Source organism: Electrophorus electricus, chromosome 17 (genome assembly GCF_041902795.1).
Source record: "Electrophorus electricus isolate QZ-2024a chromosome 17, ASM4190279v1, whole genome shotgun sequence".
In the NCBI taxonomy this organism is placed as follows: Eukaryota; Metazoa; Chordata; class Actinopteri; order Gymnotiformes; family Gymnotidae; genus Electrophorus; species Electrophorus electricus.
In genome coordinates this window covers 3,845,107-3,863,343 of record NC_137513.1, presented here as the reverse complement: position 1 = coordinate 3,863,343, position 18,237 = coordinate 3,845,107, and the positions used below count along the sequence as shown (strand labels likewise).

General features: G+C 43.7%; 1 protein-coding gene across 9 annotated transcripts; it reads right to left on the bottom strand.

Moving 5' to 3' along the window:
• Positions 1-1,013: 1,013 nt before the first annotated feature.
• On the bottom strand, positions 1,014-18,164 carry usp2a (ubiquitin specific peptidase 2a). Of its 9 annotated transcripts, none has more exons than XM_081700022.1 (15): positions 17,955-18,164; positions 16,825-16,876; positions 16,075-16,170; positions 13,012-13,745; positions 5,515-5,565; positions 4,803-4,926; positions 4,553-4,664; positions 4,342-4,452; positions 4,063-4,127; positions 3,763-3,866; positions 3,581-3,658; positions 3,369-3,447; positions 3,074-3,181; positions 2,687-2,807; positions 1,014-2,100 (listed from the first exon to the last, which is right to left on the bottom strand). In XM_081700022.1, the coding sequence occupies exons 4-15, from the start codon at positions 13,699-13,701 to the stop codon at positions 2,025-2,027; spliced, it is 1,719 nt and encodes a 572-aa protein (XP_081556148.1). In that variant the 5' UTR covers positions 13,702-13,745; positions 16,075-16,170; positions 16,825-16,876; positions 17,955-18,164; the 3' UTR covers positions 1,014-2,024. The 9 variants fall into 9 exon arrangements, with proteins under 9 accessions (XP_081556148.1, XP_081556146.1, XP_026853502.2 ...); XM_081700020.1 differs by having other exon boundaries at positions 3,581-3,661; positions 15,444-16,170; positions 17,955-18,163; XM_026997701.3 differs by having other exon boundaries at positions 3,581-3,661; positions 17,955-18,163.
• Between the last annotated feature and the right edge of the window lie 73 nt (positions 18,165-18,237).

Here is an 18,237-nt window from a genome sequence, read left to right as displayed (position 1 = left end):
CCCCAAGTGAAGAGCACGATTGTGCTCTTCCACACAGGTCCGAGCACACTCGTGTATTCCTCGGCCGCCTGGCGGTCTCTGTTACTGAACTCATCTACTGGGATGACCAGGAGGAAGGCCTGATGTCCACCTGGACAAAGCATCGTACTGCGCAGAAGCTCCCGTCTCACCCTCTTCGCGTTGGCCAAACCAAAAATGCTCCAGCCAGGGGTGTCCACCACTACCAGTCTCACGCCATCCACCCAGCCATGTTGTTTTAAACACACACTGGTCTTCTCCCCAGCCTGAATGTCCTTTCCGAGGATAGTATTTCACACCAAGGTCTTCCCAGCATTTCACCTGCCTAGCAACACGAGTGTCAGTAAAGAGACTCTTTGGTTTCCACCTGAGAGTTAAAAATGTTTGGAGTGAAGATTTCTAATCACCTTAAATCTGAAGATGACTGTAAAACACATAATACCCCAACTTTAGTGCTCCTAGTTTTTCCTAGTCTTCAGTGTACACACTGCTAAATAACTTCATGAGAAGCAGCCACGCTTACCACATGCCATTGAGCTTTTACCATGAATTTGCCTAGGGCTTTCCTAAACACTTCTTTTTCTTTTCCAGTCTTCCGTGCAATACATTCTTCCTACTTCTCCAGCTACACCTACTGATAAGTAACCATTCCCTGTATATATGGTTTCCAAGTTCATTTCTCAGCAACTTCCTTGGAACCTATGATTGTCTTGTAAGTCAATTAGATTGATGTTACTTTGTGGAAATGTAACCTCCATAAAGACAGATCAGTTTAAGTAATGGAAAAATTGTCAGCATGATTTAAATGATTGAATATGTGTGCAGGGACGTGTGGACACCTCTTGGCTTTCGCAAGGCTTAAGCTACAGTGATAATGATCAGTAAGAACATTATTGCTCAAACAATGTTCTTTTAACATGACTATTGAACCACAATGCAAAAGGCAGTGCATCATTTTGATTCAGAATTCTACATAAACACCAAGACACAAAGAATGGTAGTTTGTCTAAAATTTATTATTTTATATATACTTTGATTGCCACTGTTGACAAGTGACTCATCATATTTTCACCTGTAAGCATAAATAGTATCCATTCAATTTCTCCTGTTAAACTGAAAACAGTAACGGGTCATTTTCAGCACCACTGTATATTACATTCTCTATATTGCATCATATATAAAAATATACAGATATAGTGTTTTTTCAAAACATTTTTCTGATGTTCAATGGCATGAAATTGAGGATAAACCAATCCGCCTTCTCTGGGACTATTTTGGTAATTATAGTCATCTGAAGTGAACTGTCCTCTCATTCACAGCATTTAAAGTATCAGATATCAGTAGCAGCCACTCTGAATTATATATTAAAAAAAACACCCACAAACGCCTCCATGCCATAGCTACTCGGTCCTTCCACAGACCCCTCTGACCCTCCCACTTCTCGGGAGGTCCGAGGGCAGGACACAGAGGAGACTGGCCAGGAGAGATTGACAGGTGAAAGAACCACTAAACATTAGCATGGGAGAGGTAAGTAGTGCAGGGGTGGAACAGAGGCATGTCAACTAGTGTGTGAATCGCAGGTAAGGGGTTGTTCTCTCAATGCCCCAGCAGGGGGAGCCTTATACCAGTTCAACTCCCAAAGTGCAGCGATACATTTAAAAAAAAAAAACAAGAAAAAAAATGGTAAGGAAAAAAGTCTTTATACTGAGGCGATCTTAAAGAAGGCGGCTCTGTTGGGCCAGAGTTCTGCTGCGGTGCATAGCAAGGAGCTTCTGATATGGAGCCAAGAGGATTTTATTGCCTGACAGTGTCTCCCCAGGAGCTGCCCTTTGGGTACACACTCACACACAGACGCACACGGTCACCACACCTTGTGCTCCCCGCTAGAAATGAACTGGACCTGGCGTCAGAGTTCCGGTGAGGACGTTACGTTGTAGTTCTCCCAGGTGTCCAGCAGGGTCGACAAGCTCCTCGTCTGTCAGGAGCCTCCTGCAAGCCACGCAGCCTCAGAGGCCAACTCGCTCGTAGAAGAGCACATACGCGTCACTGCTGCGCACCTGGCTGGAGGACATTGGCGTTACTCTGCAGGAAGACGGAGGTTCACGTCAGGTATTGTCCTCGCCTGAATTTTTGTGCTGCTGCATTCCCACCTGTGGTTCAGGTGCAGTAAGTCATTACTGCCATAAATAGAGATAAATGCCATTTGTGGTGATAAAGATAATGATGTTGTCATTATGGGATTTGCGCAAAAAGGCGAAAGTGAAGGGGGAGGACCCACACCGAGGGGAGCAGTGAAGGACGCGGCGTGTTGACGCTTCTAAAGACGAGACAGCGGTTTTCTTGGGGAGAGAGTGAGTAGGAGAGGGGTCAGAGAACAAGAGCGAGGGAGGGAGCAGCACGCAGAGGGGAAAAAAAAACAAAACGGCTGAAGGTAAGCTGCTGAAAAGTGGTGACACCCAGCTCAGGGGCCGCGGTGAAGAGCGCGTTCCTGGGGCAGATTCTACGCCATGTGCTTGCAGCGGGAGGCTGAATTTTGGGAGACAAGCCCTGATATGTGGGGTGTAGTCATTAAACAGTGGGTAAAAGTTGCGCTAGGGCACTCACAGGCACTTTCGTAGCCACGGGGCAGCATAGGCTGTGGGTTTAGACTGAAAAAGGAAACGAGTACCTGGAGTCATTATACGTGTACCATTCTCCAGAGGCAGGGTTGCAGCAGTACGCTGTGTAGTGCCCTCCCATTGTTGTGCCTGAGTGATTGGACACTGCATACAGATTATAGACTGCACTACCTAGAAATAAGGACAGAAACAGAGGATTCAAAAGACACCTTATGCTTCACAGCACTGAGAATAGAGGATTTTTTGGGGCATTTTTAATGCAGTTTTTTGCTCTTATTCTTTCCTGTGTTATGTTGCCTATTCATTGTCTGCACTTTCTGTGTTTTTTTGTGCGTGTACAGAACTATGAATACAAGCATGATTATCTTTTGGGGTGACAATAACACATTTTGATTTGACCTGTCTTATTTGTGAATATAACGTAGGATAGGACTAACTACTTCTGTCCGAGGCAAACTCCCTGAGGTCCAGGTCCTTCAATGGGAAGCTGACAAAAGTGGACAGCTTGCTGGATCTGACTCGAGCTTCTGAGAAGCGTTTCAGATCTGCACGAGTGAATCAAGGAAAGACACAGTTCTATCCATAGACGGCAGCCATTGGTAAAAACTCCAATCTCAAGCAACCTGACGAAGACCTTGAACTCCATTCACATATGTGTGCTGGTTAAACTTGATCAGTTCTCCTAATCCTAAAATATTAAAACATTCAAACCCAGGAGATAAGAAAGGATACGCAGCACTAAGATTTTGGGGAACCTTTGAATTGTGAACTTCTTTGTACATCTTCTTCTGGCTTTACACCTGTAACACGTCTAGGGGGAAGGAGACAGACACAACCTTTTGGCACACTGGTACTCTTCCCATGTAGCAAAGAACTGTTTAACACAAAACACGCAGCAGAAGCAGGGCTGAGCAAGCATGGCTCAACCAGTTTCTATTTCTCACCGGTTTCTCATCTCCATCCAGAACATCCTCTTTAGTGAAGAGACGCATGCAGTCCATTAGACTGACCTCCCCGTACCCCTTCTGAGCACAGCACACAGAGTCAAACACCACCGCTCAATGTACCACATGCATGCTGCAAAGAATGTGTGTGTGTGCGGGGGGGCTGTCTAAGATGAACTGACCTTGGCGATTGGTAAGGAAAGATCCCAGAAGGGATCGAACACAGTGGAACAGTAGCCACAGTCGGTACAAGTCAAGGAGCTCTTCAGCTGCCCTACAAACAAATCTAAACACGCATAAATGTACATCAGAAAAACCCAGCAGGTACGGCATTAGGTAACAAAACATTTATTTGAAATCAAACTAATTTGTAAAACCATTTTGTTTGCACCTGTTTTAAGGAGTACAAGCTATAGACAATGCACTCATTTACATATTCAAGAGCTCAGAAATATTTTCTTGCTTTGCTTGTACAGACATACCTACGATTTTGCTGTCCTCCCTTTCTAGGTACTTGCTCCACATCTTTTTCCCTTTCTCCTCATCTCTGTGGGGACAGAACGCAGTGTGTCAGCACAACATGCTCCTAAGGCAGCGCTCACAATCTGGCATGTTGTCCACTAGAAACACAGCCGAGTTATGAGCACAGGGCTGCTGGTCGGTGCCATCTGCCCTCCGGCCCCCCTGCAGGACCTGGTCGGCCCAGCTCTAGAGTCGCTGAGCCGGAGTCAGACCCACCAGTCAAACACTCAGACACTTACGCTAAATGGTCAAAGTCCTCTGTGGTTGCCCGAGGCCGAACAGTAACCCTGTTCACCTCGTTGTGTAGGCCATCCAGCAGGAAACGCAGAAACTCCTGGGCATCCTGTTGGCTGGGGTAATGGAGAGAGTGTTTCTTTCAGCACAGGTGGAGCAACAGCAGGGAGCCGAACAGCAGCACAGCTAGCGCGCAGACATGGTCACTAAACTTACTTATAGCCCACAAATCTTGGGGCATATCTCTGGATCTGTGTTTTGAACTCGGATGGGCTGATGGCTTCGCTGCCAGACGATGACCACATGGTTTGAATGAGCTTGGCAAATTCTAGAATGGCAGGGACAGAGAAAAGCTGTAAGTCGGCCCAAACAAGGCTCGCGTTTATTTAAAGAGAGTTAGAGCTCAACAAACACAAACAAACAAACAAATGTATAGCAGCCGGGTTTCTTGTGCGATTGCCCTTACCCTCCATGAGTGCAGTGTTTGTGCGATTGTTGTTCTTGAGGTCTCGGCGGTGGGAGTTGTGTAGACAGTAGTCTCGCAGGCTTTGCGTGTTGCTAAGACACTGGAGGATGGAATTCATAAAGCACTGCAGAGAAAGAAAGGAGCAGGAGGGAGGTCTTCACAAACCACCACATGCTGTCATTATGCATCATAACAGGCAGAAAGGGCAGGGTCTGTTCCCCTGCTCCACAGGCCGGCTCCCCAAGATCAGCACTGCCAGGAAGGACGCCCGCGCACAACTAGTTCAGCATGCACCGTGTAGCGGTTTATTTTTGGACCGCATGATTACTGTTGCCTGGCAAAAGCTAACTGAATGTTCCAAGTGAGAAGATAGGATGACAAATAATCTCATGGAATGGAGAGATCAAAAGGAATGTGAGAGCGATATCAAAGGTTCTGAGAAGCTGCTGGATTTCCCACAGCCAGAGGATGAAGGATATGACAGTATGAAATGATTCTGTGTCCGACTCACTGTGTTCAGCACACGGTTGATGACCAAAGCAAACTGGGTATGGCAGCACTTTGCTTTGCTCATGCATGACATCAAGCAGAATAGTTATGTATGACTAATTCAGTCTCTTTATGGGACCGATTTTAATAAACTACACCATAGTTCATCAAGGCTGCCACTGATGTGACTGTGTAAAAAATCTGCAGCTTGCAGCAGACTCACTGTGTTTCCCAGGTTCTTCAGTCCCACCAGGCCTTGGGCACTCTTGGAGTTCTGAAAAAGCATAAAAGACAAACCATTAGTTTGGACCAACAGCAAATCCATACCCTGAAAACTGAGAAACAACAGCAGTTGTGTGTGTGTGTGTGTGTGTGTGTGTGTGTATGTGTGTGCACATATGCGTTTATTAATCTTTCTGTGTGGAAACTAAAAATCACCCTTACGTGTTTCTAAATTGCATGGAGGATGGGTTAGACAGAAGCCAGACATTAAAGAAGCAGACAGACTAGACACTTGACACGGTGTTGTTTTTCCGGAGCGCTGAAGCACAGGAGATGAAACGCGATCTGCTATGAGCCACAGCTCAACCAAGCAGCAGGAAGGCCGTGCTGTGCTCAGCAGGCCTCACCTAGATGCCAGCCACGGCAGCCAAGCACGCGGGCACCCGTGGGCCTCACAGCTTCCAACATAGTGCTGCCGGATGCCTGGGAACAGCTGCCTTATATCAACTACTCATACACTTGCCATCTGTCGCCTTTTCCAACAACAACAACAGCAGCTTAATTAACAGACGATTATGGAAATGATGTAAAAACATTAGGAGTTTCAGTGCATGGATACACGTGGAAGCTTTTGTGGTTTCGGTATGTGACAGTCCATGGAGCAGCTGTATGAGGGCTAACATCATTCTGCCCTCATAATACTATCAGTAGAAATCTTCTTGTTGTGCCCTGCCATCTCAAGAGCAAGCACGCTAGCTAGGTTCGTCATACACGGCTGAGTAATATCGCCAATACCAAAAATAGCATCCTCTTAGATGGGCCATCCGCTCATTGGCTGAACCAGCGTAGCCGTGGCACAGCTGATCCTGTATCAGCAGTGGGTTGCTGGGAGCCCTCCAGACGGCCTCAGCTGAGCGACTGTATTTTTACAGCCATAACCTGAAATAACATATGATCCTCCACCATGTTCCACAGCAGATGCCACTGTATGGAACATAAAGGAATGCTTTGTACTGTATTGCGGCTTCTGTTACCATGTCTACTATTACCACGTCAATTTCTGACAGAGATCCATATCTACTATATTGTAAAGTACAGTGGAACATATGTGGGAACTGCCTTGAAGACTAGTGGCCTTTTATTTGTTCAACCCTTCTGGGGGTGAAGCACAAAATTACACAACAGGTGTTAAAGCAACCCTAAATACCCTAAAACTTTGAGACTGTGTACTTGCGCCTTATGTGCAGACGACTGGATATATTTGAGAAATACCGGTTTCAAACAATATTAGCAACAAGTAAAAAAAACAAAAAAAAAACAAGAAATGGAATGGAATGGAAAAAAAAAGGAATAACAAGAAATTGGTTAGAAATCATTACAACAACTACCAAAAGAATTTCATGATGTGGTTAAAACCATCTTTGATATGGATAAACTCATGTTTATCTTAAACGTACAGGCTGAAAATTTGCATAAGTACTGGACAAACTGATTTGAGTACATGACATTGAACAAGGTGGACTGCCAATGGATTAAGGTATATAAATATAAATGTCAACTATGAAATGTGCAATTTCCTATTATGTCCTTTTTTCCCTTTTCTTGTTTTTGTATGTTTCACTCAAACTGTAGTTTTGCTCCACCCTACCATCATCATAGTAGTCACAATCTCCTCAGAAATCTTCAGGACAGCAAATCTTGTCTGTCATGTCCAAGTTATGCATGCCTAAGATCATATGTTTTGCTGACTAAAAGGACCAACCCTAAATTAACCTGTCAGAAAAACACCATAACATAGTCGCAAACGGACACCTTGCTGTTTCACTGCTCTCTTACTCCGCTTGACTGCTGGTGAGGAGGGAAGCAGGTCATGGTATCAGTGCCATCCGTAATACAGAGGTGAGGGAGACTAATCGTGCTGTTGGAGGGCCACTGCTCCCTGGCTCCATGCTCTGACCCACAGATACAGATCAAAAGATTAAATGAACTCTTGCAACCTACAGGCCTCCATCCACTGAGCCATAGTGCAGCTTTGGTTCAGGTATGTCATCAGGTGGTTACTTAAATATCAAGATATACAGTTATGCACGTCAACAACTCTCAGGTTGCTGCTGCGAGTCATTTTCAAGCATAGAATTTCAAGTTGCTTGTTCTGCTGCCTCAACACAAAAACACAAAACCAGAACCAAAAAAAGTGAAAACCAAACGAACAGGAATGTTCACTGGTATCTCTGATTTGGTTGAGATTTCCTAGCTCATAGACTTGTCACCCTGGCAGTAGGAACATACTGTTAATCCAGAGTAGACACAAAAGTGTTCCAGGATGTCAGAACAACACCGGATTATTATACTTGTGTTAAGTTATACCTCCATGTTTCATATTCATGATTTATTTTCCTATATATGCATTACTTTCTCCTAAACTGTGCTTTCCTGAACCAACAGCCAACACAGCACCACAGAGTCAGAAAACTGCTGAACAACATGATTACAAGGATACCTGAAAAATTCAACATTCCCTCATGGAGAGAGACCCTTTCTCCCCTGCAGTATGCTTGACTGCAAACGGGACTTCTCAGATTTAATGTAAAATATAGCTGAGGCTCACCTGCATTTGAAAGCATCACTTAGACCAGTGTACCCATTAGAAGCCCAGTAATGTAATTTCTAAGAGTTTCTTTATTCCATTGCCTAAAAAGAATTGCCACTTCCATGCTCAGCCTCTCATTTACTAGCAGTCTGGTTCCTGGCATGACTGGGTAAAAGATAGCTGTACACAACCACCCTGCTGCACAAACTCCACAGTGAGCTGGCAGAACATTTGTAGGTGCTGGAGAATGCCGTGTCCTCCATTTCCTGTTTTATCCAGTGGCTAATAAACAAGTTGGCGGGTTTGCTGCTCACACTCATTAGCTAACTGACACTCTGCCATCAGTGCCAGAGGCCAGGGGCCAGGGGCACTGGAGGCCAGCAAATAGTAAATAGGCTGGAGGGAAAGTCACAGGGACAACGCTGCTTTTAGAGGTTATTTGCAATACTTGTTTAAATAAACAAAGAAATAAACTAATATTTGTAAAACAATCTATAAAGATGTAATACCGAAAATTGAAATGAAATGAATAAAAAAAACTACATAAGAAGATTAGGCTGTATCCATGAGGCCTTAAAGTTCTAAAGCCCAAACAGAAAAGTACAAAACAGGAGTTAAAATACAACTTAGTCATCTCTCAGCGATGGGAGAGGCACTCCTGATACATTTAATAACAGATGATACTTCGTGATTTGACTAACACAAAATCTTCCAAGTAGCTTCCAAAGCAGGTTTTCATGTGATACCCATTAATTATCATTGCAGTCATATCACAACCAGCCTGAATCTGACAAAATTCCGCTACTTTGTCGGGCTCAAAAAAAACAACAACACAGCAAGTACACAAGTACTGGATCCATGGAGTATTACAACGATGACCATTCAGCAAGGAAACATGGCCAGCAGCTGGGAGCATGATACGAGGGGCGGGGTGGACAGAGACAGCTCTTGCGATTTCTGGGCATTACATAATGCTAGACAAGTGCACAAAATTACTTACATGCTATGAGTCATTTAACTTAAGCGGTAATATGAATCGTATACTCTGCTGTGTGGTTCGATTAACTCCCTTCATGTTGGAGCCCCACGTTTTTGACAGGGCATTTTAAACCGTGACCTCTGATGACCCCAACGTTCAATCTCAACTTTTCCCCTTTCCTGTTTTAGCCTACATAGTAGGCTGTAAACTGAAGATCGATTTCACATTGAAAAGACTGACATACCATGTAATCGGTCTCATCAACAAATAGAAAAGAGTGTGACTGTTTCTGGTTATTAAATAACCAGCTTGTTATTAATGATCTCCGACAACCAAGAGAGCGCTTACTGAAGATGGATTCACGCAACCTCCGTTATATGTTGTGAGATTCACCATGCGTCCATTCGCTAAATCAATGTTCTTTTGTACTCCCAGTCATTGTGAGCTGTACTTTAATGACATGAAAAATTCAATCTCGTTTTCCTACCCTGGCTTGGTTAATCAGAAGCCCCATGAAAGTGGAGACCAAAAGCGATCCTGACATGGCTGAGGTTTTTCGCCGCGTATCCTGCTTCAGAAATGAATACGAAGTCGCCGACTCCTCGGGGATGGTAACTGGGTACGACTGTCGTATGCTCGGCATAACGAATTATCTCCGTTAATTAACTTCTACCGACCGCAGAGCGATTTTATCTAAGATTGAACACTCTCTTTTCTTCCTTTCAAAATGTTTGGATTGTATTCAGAAATCCCATCGTCTCCTGGGTTTCACACAACCTGTGGCAGGACACTTCAGTAAACGGGTGTTTCAGGACAACACAGCCCTCGCTGCCATACCGGTCTACGATCACTCCAAAACAATTCGCCGAAAAATAAACGGTAAAGAAAACGCGAGGGGCAGCAAAAAAAGAAAAAGAAAAAAAGTCTGTCATATGTCAGCGCAGATGAGTAACTCAAGGTTGCACGATTCAAGCTGGGAGCCGGTTGCAGTGCGTTTTAGTAGGACACTCAGCGCGCAGGCGTCAGACACAGCACCCTCTTCAAACGCCCACGCCAACAAGACGGGACTCAAATAAAGAGCGACGGTCAAAGACATTACAGAAATGTTTGTGGAAGTCTGTACAAGTTGGCTAAAAAATGACAAAAACGTGAATATCGTGCGTATCCTAACATATAAACGATACCAATCTGTCGGCACTAGCCCTCCTCACTATCAGGACAATAACCAATAACGCAAATGACTGTAAACTGACATTCATCTAAATGGATCTATCAAAGTTACTGGGCTAAATTTGGCGAAAAAGCGGATTGTTAGACAATCTCCTGGGAACCACCTAAACGATATAATTATACTTGAGTATGCGTGTTAGTAGTAATAAAGGCGATGAAAGTGGGCCAGTGCGTCTGATTATCAGGTCTGGGGGTGTAAAGGAGACCTCAGCTCTTGAGAATGGTTCTAACTTTGCCGTGAAATAGTCAGGAAAGGGCAAAATAAAGTCGCACAGTCCTTCATCTCACTCACAGAGGTGGCACGCTTTGACCCTTTCATAGTTAATCTACACATCTGAAATTGGGATGATAGGGACAGAGGCTGAAAGACCAACACTGCTAGTCAGCTCTGGCTAGTCTCTTCAGTCTCCAAGCACACAAAAACAGCAACAACAAACACCAACACATTAGAACTAATAAGATAAAACACATTTCCTATAGCATGAATAGACTAAAGCAAATGAAGAGCAGGCACAGTTGTACTGGAAAATCATTTGTTTTGCTGGCATAATGCAAAGGCAGGATGCAGTTTAGGATCAAGAAGACAGGTCTCTTTCTTCAATGGAGAAAAATAGGCTGTAGAATTATCATATTGGCCGGTAACGGACAGTGCATCACAGCATGACAGAAAGGTTAAATCCAGGCAGTTTAGTATTCTCTAGACCACTTTAATTTAGTTCAGTGAGGCATCACTGCCTGACACAGAACCACGCTAACAAAACACTGCTCCATTCATGTTCAAATGATTTAAGTTATGTGACAAGACCTAGTAATGTGCATGTCATATACTGTAACCACAAACCTCAGCTAAATAACAGTAGTGGGTATATGTGAGGTAAGTCTGTTGGTGGCCCTGTCTCGATGACGAGGAGCATCCTGTTACTAATAGTCTTATGACTGTCTAAGTACAAAACAAACAGCTCAAGGTGTATTTGTGCATGTGTGTTTTGTATGTTTGTTTTTACACAGTCCTCAGCCACTACTGCCACTATTCACTGAAAAAGTAACATCTCCCAAAACCAACAGCATTCACACAACAACATAACTGCTGCTACCAAACATTTGCCAACCACTGCCACTGGATAACTAGACACTACCTATGTACCATCTATGTACTTACAAACTATAGTATTCTTATAAAGCCATATAGTCTTTTAGAACTAAATGCAGTTGGTTCTCTGAGAGTGCTTTTTACACTTATGACTTGACATTCTGTTTCTCTGCAGAAAGAAAACTCACTCTTCTCGTCCACTGCCCCCAACATACCATAAAAGAGAACAACATGTTCACAACTGTCGTCACCTCTGAGTACCACTGATATCACTAATAGCCAGGTGCCAAGAACAGACATTTGACATCTTGACTGAGATGTCAAGAAAGCTACACAAAGTTTTTTTTCCCGTCAGAGAACTCAAGGACCTTGAAGCAGACATTAAAAGCTGTAGGATGACTGGTGAGATTGTGATATCGGTGTAAAATTAAAGAAGTACCACTTTCTTTTCATCTGCATGCCAAGCTCAGAACGATGGCAGTTTGGCAGAGCAAATGCATTAATACTCTTTGCACACACACACACACACACACACACACACACACACACAATTGCTCCAATACTAGCTCAGACACTCAAACTACTGGAATTCCGCAAAGGATGCTGTTACTGGGAACGTGGCATTTGGTTCTTGTATCTGCAGTTCTCTTGAATTTGAATGATGCAACCCTTCTTTCAGATGTCAAGGGGCAGGGTCGCCACTTCATAGCTGTACAATCACATAATGCATTTCATATGAAATCATTGAAAATGAGGCATCCAGTCTTTGATGTTGCACCAAATGCTCTCCCCAGTGCAAACTATTCATCTTAGGTCCTCTCTGGTTCTATACAGTAATCACTCCCTGTTCTATCACTTGTCTTCATCTCTGTGTACCGACCTGGTTCAGTGCCATATAAATAGCCTGAATACAATCAGTCCAGGATATTCAGAGTATTAGCAGGAGAATTAAAGTAAGTTGATTAGTGCAGTCAGGCATGCACTGTTTAAATGATTGGTTTATGAAATTCCCAGATGTGCAGACTAAATCTGTTCAATCCAGACAATTCATTTTAAAGTCAGACAGACATTGCTCCAAATTTAGACACTGATCCAACAGTTTCCTGTGTTGACAAGCCAGGCATTTAATAGCAAGAATTACAATTAATTACCAATGTACAATAGCAAAGGTATTGGTAGTTCTGTTAGTAATGCTGATTTAAAGTAAAATTCTATTGGGTTGGCAAGAATTTGGCAACTACTCCATGAGGACTGCGAGATGAAGACATGAAGACATCTATCGAGATGCTGGTGCAACATTGCAACATTCTTTCCACATGGATCAATCAAATTACAAAGACACTCAGCATTATCCCATCATTCCTAATTGAAGATATAATCAAACTGACCGATGTGATTTCAGGAACCAATGAATCATGTATAAAATAATTCCTGTCCCTTGACAATACCACGGACTTGACCGATTTTAATTAGTATATCTACACAACAGTGCCCTCCATGAAGCACAAGAACACATAACCTCTGTAATTACCCATGTGAAGCAGCTAACGCTGCATCAAGCAAGCACCCACCACAGTGACTGTACTCTGAGAATTCCTGGGAGTCTTACCGGCAAGTCCCTGAGCGGCGAGCTGCAGCGGCCGCTGGAGGCTGGGAAGCGACTTCCGCTGCTGCTGCCCCTCAGGCTGTTGCTGCTCAGGGCCTCCTGCGTGGAGCTGCGTGACAGCCCGTAAGCTGAGCGCGTGCCGGTGGTGCTGTAGCAGGACTCGGCCATCTCGCTGGCCCGACTCCTGTAGGAGGGCTTCAGGCCACTGCTGCCACCGCTGCTGGAGGTCTCGGTCAGGCCGAGTGAGGCCAGGTCACGCGTCAGGTCGCTCTGGCTCACCGATTTGCGGCGGCTGAGTGAGATGTTGGCGGAGGAGGTGGGTGATGTGGACAGGTAGCTCGTGGGCGTCGGCGTGTAGCTGTAGCTGGAGTAGCCTGAGCCCCCATTGAGGCCTGAGCTGTAGCCCTTGACAGGCGTGCGGCTCAGGCTCTCACTGCGCCGGCTACCCAGCAGGTCAGTGCGTGGGACGGGACGACCCCGTTCTGGCTCTGATGAGGCACTGTAGTTCCGGGTGCGGCTGGCGCTTGAGCTCAGGTAGCTGGAGGAGGAGTAGCCCGACGTGGCTGCCTTGTAGGGGAGCTTGTCCCGGTCGTAGGAGCTGAGCGTGGGTGTGAAGGAGGAGCCGTATGAGCTATAGTGGCTGGTATAGGAAGAGCCAGCGTAGCGCTTAGCCGTGGAGGAGACGCGAGACATGCTGGAAGTTCAGCCGGAGGCAAGACGGTGGCAGGCCGCATGGACTGCAAACGAAAAGAGCAGCAAGTTGTCTGAGGTTATCAAGTGTGAACACAGCAGCACAACAAAAAGTCCTGGTCACCAATTTTTCTGTTTCTCAAAGTAGACAAAACTGAATTTCTCATGCATATCTTTCCAATGGGAAACTATGCAATCACCATTTGTGAATATTGGATGAGTACTGTGCTCTTAAATCCTTAAAGCATTGTTGACCAGTAGCCCAGGACTCTCTTTCAAACACAACTCTCATTACACATATAGGTATGCAAGTGTGGCAACTCTGGCTGCACCAAGCTGCTGCAGTAACTGCCTCCTACATGCTTTTGTGGAGGTCTCATCTGCTGGTATGCCCTGGGCTGTGTGCTGCTGACCCTGCTGTTTATGTGTAATGTGAGAGTCTCCTGAGTAGAGCTGCATGTTAAGGTGGCACAGTTCATTCTCATGGAGAGACAGGCTCTTGTTCACAAGGCAGAGCAGCAACTGAATAAATAAAGGTATCTGGTGTTGTCCATCCGTGTTGGGTTCTGTGGGAAGGCTCCCATTCTCTCTCTCTCTCTCTCTCTCTCTCTCTCTCTCTCTCTCTCTCTCTCTCTCTCTCTCTCTCTCTCTCTCTCTCTCTCTCTCTCTCTCTCTCTCTCTCTCTCTCTCTCTCTCTGTGTGAGTGCAGTGCACAGAGGCATCAATAATTCAGCATATGGATCTGGGGTAGGCAGCATGCTGGAGGCAGTCCAAAGCACATGGCACACCATGACTGCTCACATACACACTTAATACACACATGAACCCTTAAGGCTGTTGTCTAACTTGTTCCTTTGGTGTCCTTTGCAAAGTAAACAAAAATGTATCAACATCATTGAGCATTTTGCAGTTGGTTGAGTATTTGTTGGTAAGCAAAACTAGCCTAAACAGGTCCACACACAAATTGCTTTTCCTTTTTGTTATACTTTCTGCCAAGAAAAAAAAATGGTCTGGCTACTTCTAATGGTTTTAGGCTATGTCCAATCATTTCTGTACACTGTGCAGAAAATATACAGAATCAAATAATTTATGCTCAAACAGTACTAAATCAGCTGACCACACAACAGTTGATAAATATACCTTTGAAGAAGTCAATGCCAAACAAATTGTGGAACTTGAGAAATGTTGGGTTTTAGATATGTACTTCTGCCCTTACACCTGAAAGTGTTGAAAGAGCATTAAGAGGGGTGATAAGCGCTATGGCGCTATGGAGTTGTGTGTGGACCAGGGCTGAGTGAGGAGAGTGCCTCTGATCTTGGCTGACGTTGGAAGTGCACGCCAGGCATGTGAGAAACAGACATGGCCTAACAAGGACTTGCAGGCAGTGACATTTTGCAAAATAAGAACATGTTGCACTTGGATATTGCAAATAATGATACTGAAAAATGTCATACTGGTAACCGAAACTGTCAGCCCCTATTTTGAGGTCTCATAGATGGGTGTGTCTTTGTTAAAAAAACAAAACAAAAAAGATCCACAAAAACATTGGTTGCAGATTCAACAGTATAGTCTACTTTTATATAATCATACTTAAAAGTATTTATGCTTTAAATATGATACTAATACCAAACACATTCACAACACAGGGACGTCACTGTCCCACATGGTGCTTTTCGCAACGTAAACAATGCTCGTGGTCAGCATGTTGAATGCTTAAGGCAGAGTTTGGGGACAGCTATATTTACCTTGAAATGTGAGCAGATAAGAGCTCTACCATGATGGCCATAGTGAAGCCTGAGCCCTTTCTTCTGACCAGTGGGTCGATTGACTCGCCTCTCAGCTAAACTCAGCCCGCCCAAGTAAACTGACAGCACTCCATCTAATATCACACAACTTAGAATGCAGTTTGTAGCATCTTCTAGCACTAATGGTAAAGCCTTCACTGTAGCTGGTAAAATTAGATGAGTTTCACTATGTATTTAAAATGGTCCAACATGACAAACACAGTAATTCATGTGTGCCTACATATGGCTCATTAAACTAAACTAGAAATACATTTTATAGTTGACCTCTTATTATGGAGGCTATTATTATGGAGAATGTAGTTCAAACAGCCAGAAAAATGTAAGCATTCCAGGCTAAAAACACAATCAGACACAACTTCGACAGGTAGGTTGGTTTTGTTTCAACACTACTACATCCATTTGAGTGGCTTTTTGTTGTTGCTGTTGTTGTTTCTTTTAATTTAAGATGACAAGTGTTCAGAAAGGTGCTGCAATGCTCCACATTCCTTGTGCATGCGATCAGTGGTTCCCTCTCAGTGCCATGTACATGGTGTGCACTCTGGGAGAAGACAGGTGTTAGGTTGTTGGGTACCTGCTCCAAGCAAATCTGTTCTCTCAGATCCAGCTGTTGGAAAAAAAAAATTGTGGCAGCTTCTCACATCTCACATTTGCATCTCATTGCTCAACCCTGAGGAAATAGACAAAGACAGGTGGGTTATAATGGACAGCTATGATGCCATGATCACATTTACCCCAGATGAACAGGAATGTCAAAATATTAATGGATGTAAATATTTGATCAGTAACATCTGAAAATCCAGGCCTTTTCAAGACTATATAACATTTGTAATTTGGAACACTAAGAGGTACAAGTCTTTTGTACCCTTAATAAAGTTACTATAAAGGATATAATAAAAGGAGACTTTCAATTCTAAATAAAGGACAAGGCTTAAAAACCCTTATCTTAGGTTAAAAACCCTAATAACAAAACAAACACAGCCTATTCCAAATGTCTATAATTTGTTCTCTGTGAACTTAAAACATGACCAAAGAGTTAGGATCAGTCCTAGGATATTTCACACATATTGCTCAAAAATTAGGCAATGCATTCACAACACAGCCAAGGACTCCATTACAAAGCAGCAGTAAAATCCAGGGTTACCTCCATAGCCCAAATTAACACACAAGTGATTATCTTAAAAGATCTCTTCAGTTACCTTAAAAAGGGAACTTAAAAAGCATAGCCCAGGCAAAAAAAAAAAAAATAATAATAAAAAATAAACACATACATAAAAAATGAAAGGGTAAAGCATAAAGTTAGGAAAGTGGAGGTGAAGCTCACCAGTGATATTTTCAGCAGCTAGACAGTGTGCTTGCTTAGGAAGTTGTGGCCCCTGAGTGAGAAGACCAGGGAGGAATTGTATAAGCAGAGAGATCCAGAATGCCAGAGATCATGTTACTGGGACGGTAAATATAGCTATTGCCTATGACCTCGGTTGGTCATTCAACACTTAGTGGCGTTCCAATTTGCTCTTAAAGGACTAGCATTAATGCTTTTATGGGCAGGTGGGCAGTGTACTAGTGTGTTTTCAGCCAACTCATTTGAATGACTGTAAAATGGCAACTATTCTTTGATGGTTTATCTTGGTATCACCTACGTGTTCAGCCCTGATAGTCTACCTCCATACCCATGATGTACAAGTCATATATGACCTAATCGCTTGCATGATGAAGGTGGGAGAGGGAGTCTGCATAATGGTGTGATCTCATGTATAATTAATGCATAATCAATGTCCTGTTGGCTTGTGTTAGCTATTTGCGTGGGTTTTGTGAGACTGCACATATTATCTTGGAAAAAATATTGCGTATTGGAATTAAAGTTAAATATTTGGTTTGTAAATGTATTCCAGATATTACACGCTAGTTTTTTTTTTTTTACTACCCAAGATATTGGGAGCTGAAGATCAAGGTGTGATGCCGTGCAGGCACGCTAGATGCCCGGCAATCACACAAAGTTGTAAAAGCTTAATAGCTTTGCAAGAGTCTTAAGCAGAGAACGTCATATGCAATGTCATCTGTAAATTCATTAATGCCACTGACCTGCCCCGCAGATAAAATCCATTAGGTTAAATTTTGTGGTGCTTTAAGTTCGACTCATAAACTCTTAAAAAACTATCGTCTAGTTTGCGTCCATTGAATAGTGTGGACACACATTGATAGGTAGCTATCCATCTAGCTAGCTAGCTAACTAGCTAGCTGCTTACAGTTGTCGAAAGGTGAAGTTAGCCATCTAATATCTTTACTTTAATAACAGCCAGCCAATGGCCATAAAATAGAAAGCATTAAACAAATTATGGCGTCAAAATGGCAATTGTGGGTAAGGAGAAAAGGGAGAATTTGATAGCGAATAATTTTCAGAATCACGGGAAGCGCGAAGAATGTGCAGTAGGGAAATAGCGTAGCATTACTCACCACAGAGTGTAATGCATCATTCTCTTGTGGTCCCTCAGAGAAAGCTTCCCGAATTACTACTAAGCCATTTTGGGCTCCTTTAATCACCATGCAACTCAAGCAATATTACTAGGGATTACACACAACCCAATATGTACTAATGCGATATGCAGCTATTTTCTGCGCCGTTACCTTTCTACAATTCCGAGCTATTCGGATAACGGTCCTCTCACTTTAACTGTGACGTCACACACCCGTCCTATCAGTTCATTGGTTCGTTTCTTTCACATAACGTCACTTGGTG